Source organism: Kryptolebias marmoratus, linkage group LG22 (genome assembly GCF_001649575.2).
Source record: "Kryptolebias marmoratus isolate JLee-2015 linkage group LG22, ASM164957v2, whole genome shotgun sequence".
NCBI classification, from domain to species: Eukaryota; Metazoa; Chordata; class Actinopteri; order Cyprinodontiformes; family Rivulidae; genus Kryptolebias; species Kryptolebias marmoratus.
The window spans coordinates 6417056-6421273 of NC_051451.1; the positions used below are offsets into that span (position 1 = coordinate 6417056).

The following is a 4218-nucleotide window of genomic DNA, read 5'->3' on the forward strand; positions in this document are numbered from 1 at the left end:
GCCTTTAAATCTCAACTTAAAACCCACCTGTTTAGAGTTGCTTATGGCTAAATTAGGGTTAGAGTGCGGGTTTTTGTCTCTTTCTTACTATTTATTCAATATCACATGCTGTTTTTATTTTGTTTTTTTAATTATGTAAAGCACCTTGAAATGCCTTGCTGCTGAAATGTGCTATACAAATAAAATTTGATTGATTGATTTAGCCGCCAAGGTCACTAGATTTGTCGCTAGTCTCTTTAAAATAATGCTAGAGGGATCTGAAAACTTGCTAAATATAGCGTTAAAGTGACAAAAAGGCCGTGTGCGTGTGTGGGTTTTATTCTTTTGTGTGAGAAATACAAAGTGTGCCGTGTGAGCGTGTGAACTTCACAAAATGGGTGTGTCTCACGGTCAATGCGTGAGACTTGACAGCCCTGCACTAGATCACAGGCTACACAATGCTCTAACAGTGCATGGCTTCCACATGTAAACACATAGCAGGCAGCAAGCTGACAGCTGCACTCTTCCCGCTCACAGCCTTCGCCCAGTTCAGTGTTTCTGATTCCGTGATCTAAATATTCTGATATCCAGATAAGTGATATACCTTCCACAGAATAGCTGCCGCTTGACTGCATGATTTCCCTAATACACCACTCCACTTTCTCCATGCTAAGTGTTTAGCTTGACCAACGCTCTGGCTCGGCTCTACAGCTGCTTTAAGAAAGATAAAGTCGCCTTGTTTCTTGAGCATTACTTTATCGATTTTGTTGCTATGGAGGTAATTATACGCCTTGGTGCTTTTATTTTTCCGCAATTCCTCGCCATCAATGCCTTCAGTAAACACAAGGTAATTAGTAATTAATAATATCGATGTAGGTAACTTCCATAATTTCATATCGTCTACCCAGTCCGTGAGAAGTGACGGGTGAGGCACGATTAATGATTTGTCTTCGCCTCTATTTAAGACATCCTTGCAATGTATCCACCTCTGATGTGCTGCCATTTACATCAGGTAGAGGAAACTGCGGTGTCAAAAACAATTGAATCACCAGCAAGTGTGTTACCTCGCAACTGTAAACAACAGCACAAGCGGAAGTAAAAAACCGGCTTCCGCTATGAATTATGGGTAATGGCGCCAAGTCAGGAACAGTCAGGCCACCATGGTTCAGCGCTGCAGATGCATCTAACCAACCAATAGGCTGACATTGTAGCCTGAAGACACCAACCCTCATTATCATATTAAAGCAGAAACGAAGAGGGAAAAGGGTATGTGATAAATAAGAAAATATGGAAATACTAAATGAATAAGGGGAATTGGAAAATGGCAAAATAATCAATTTTTCAGAAAAATGTTAAATGAAAAATAGATTAAAGAAAAATGGGAAAATAAAAAAGGGATACATGAGAAATGGATAAATGAAACAGGGAAATTGAAAATTGGGTAAATGGATAAAGGGATAAATGGAAAAATAGATAAATGAAAAATAAATAAATGTATAAATGACTAAATATAAATGGGAATATAAAAATGCCAATTAATCATTTGTATTTATTTCACTCATTTATTTATCATTTATTAACTTATTTTACCCATTTGTATTTATTTCACTCAGTTAGAAACAAAATATATTTTCTACATTATCAATTATAACTTGACCTTTCCATTCTGTAATATTAGTTGATTTCCATGATTTAGGATGGAGCACACTTTCAGAGTTTGTTGCTGTTTGTATGAGAAGCTGCTGGCTGCAGCCTTGGTTTATATACTGGTGCTGCTGCAGTTCTCCTCCTGAACACTAGGTGTTGCTAATGAAAAAAACAGTACTGCTAAACATTTTTCATACAGAAACATAACAACACTTTTTAAAGTTTTCTAATTTTTTTTTTATGGTAGATGCTTGTAGAAATTGAACTTATAAACTTTTCATTAAATCATTAAACAGATTGGATTTTACTAGTTCAAAGATGCAATAAACCAATGCATCTAGATTTTATTCCAAAACTGCATTGGTTAAAAGCTGCTCAACCAATGTAGATGCATCGTGCACATGCCGTTTGTGAATTGGTGCAAATCTGTTGATTTTTACATCCCTAATATGTACTGATCAGTCTATGGCTCATTTCTGAGGGGAAAAGCAGTCAAAAACCTTCAGGAAAATCTGGACAATTTGTTAATTTGGACAATTTAAAAGATTACAGGAGAATATGAAGACCTGAGGACTGGATCAGGAGTTTTAGATCAGGGCTGTAGTTCAGTTTTTGGTTTAAACTGGACTTGGTAACAAACATTACTACATTTGTAGCAGCTTATTATAAAGTTTTTAGATGAAAATTTTAGAAGTTTCTGACTGTCTGCTGCAGCTGTCTGAATGAACACCTGTCTGAGAATAAAAGAGGACTTTCATTTTCAGTCCAGACATCTTTAAACCTGCAGGTTCACAGAGACCTCCTGGAACCAGCTGAGTGCTGTAAAACCAGGAGTTTTTGCTGTTTGGGTCAGCGTGTTCGTGTTCTGAGCTACATGTTGGATAGGTTCTGAGCCTCTGCTGTGATTCTGCAGCCTCACTAACCTGCATCCTGCCGACCTGACAGCCTCCTCTCCCTTCTCCTCCCCCCTCCTCCCTGCAGCTGCTCCAGAGGAGGTGAAGCCAAAGTTCATAAAGGGAACAAAGCGTTATGGCCGCCGCTCTCATCCCGACAGTAAACCTGACGCCGCTCTCACCTGTGACTTGGAGAACTCGCCACAGTCCAGGACCAAAACCATGGTCTTGTCACTGTCTGGCATCTGCCGGGCCAAACTGGGACGGTCCACTTCTCTGGAGAGCGTGGAGGTGAGAAAGATGCTGATTTCCTGTTTGTCCTTCATTTGACCCAGGATGAGATGTTAGTTTGACTATAAACAGTCAGTTTTTTAAATGTTGGCGCTGAAACTGAAAAAGGACAGATGATTTTTTTAATGTGCTATACTTAAAACAGAATGTTGTGTCCTCTGACCTCCACTGCTCACTCTGTATGAAGTTAGTTTGGATCACAAAACTAGATGTTCTGTGCTGATGCTGCACTCAGAGTCAGGCCTGAATACCTGAAGTGGGGGTAGTCGGAGCAGGATCCAGCTGGGGAAGGTTTGGTGGTTTTGGAGTTAGGGTGGAGGTTTTTCAGGAAGTGGGATTGTGAGGAATGTGGCTGCTGGCAGACTGAACTGTTTTGACTGTGGAATGAAGATCTTTCTGTTTCTGAGAGACACTTTTCACTTTGGGTTTTTTAAATGTTTTAGTTTCTCAGTTGTTTCTGTCCTGGTCTCAGAAGTTTTCTCTGTTGTTTTTGTCTTCCTCTTCTTCTCTCTGACTTTATTGCACTGAGATTCTACTGAAGTGAAGATTTTTTTATCCTGGTAAAACTCAATGGTTTACTTCTGGATTTTTGAATCAGTGAAACAACTTGTTGGAATTTTATCTCCTGTGAGTTTTGGCTGTTTGACAGATTATCTCAGCCTCTCTGAATCTGCAGTAATAATTCAGACTAATTCTTCACTTTTCATTAAATGATCTCCTCACTTAGGTTAAAGCGAGCAGACTGAACCCTTTTAGGGCCGAATGAATTCAGGGGTGTGCATGGATCTTTATCCTAGGGCAGTGTTTCTCAACCTTTTTTGGGCCAGCGCCCCCCTATCCATTATCAAGGCCTCTTACCGCCCCCCTCCCACTCTCCACCTTTTTTTTGCCTGTTTACGTGAATAAATTGTTTTTATTCATGGACTTATATAATATCTGTTCTTGGGTATGGCCCATCAGAACATCTCTGTGGGTCATTCTCCACCATGTACTGCTTCAATGAGTCAATGAGTCCCCCACTTCCTGTGGTGAAGGCCTTTCAGATGGATCTTCTGAGTGCCACAACCCTCTCTTCTGCACCTCTCTGTTCCTCCTCATCATCATCATCTTCACCTCTCTTGTCCACATTCTCCTCTTTAGTGATTGACTTGCCATGTCTGCCTGCACTAATTTTCCCAAAAGGACACAGTAATGGTCAGCAGAAATTCAAACCCTCCTGGGCATCTAGGTTTTTGTGGCTTCACTAGCTGAATTATTCCTACCTGATGTCCTCTCTGCTCTCCTCTACAGCAGCTGACCACTGACCTCATGTCTGTCTCCTTCATTCCCTCTCTGTGTTCTTCTCTAAGTCACATGGTCAAACAAGTATTATTTAATAGCTTTAAATAAATTACACATCTTGCTAATG

The 4218-nt window shown here is 40.1% G+C and overlaps 1 protein-coding gene across 6 annotated transcripts in view; it reads left to right on the forward strand.

The window, feature by feature from the left end:
• ninl (ninein-like) overlaps nt 1-4218 on the forward strand; it is a 113949-nt gene that overhangs the window by 73339 nt on the left and 36392 nt on the right. For all 6 annotated transcript variants that reach the window (XM_037973548.1, XM_037973553.1, XM_037973551.1 and 3 more), the window contains one exon: nt 2608-2810. In XM_037973548.1, coding sequence (XP_037829476.1) covers nt 2608-2810 — 203 coding nt within the window. The remainder of the gene's footprint in view (nt 1-2607; nt 2811-4218) is intronic.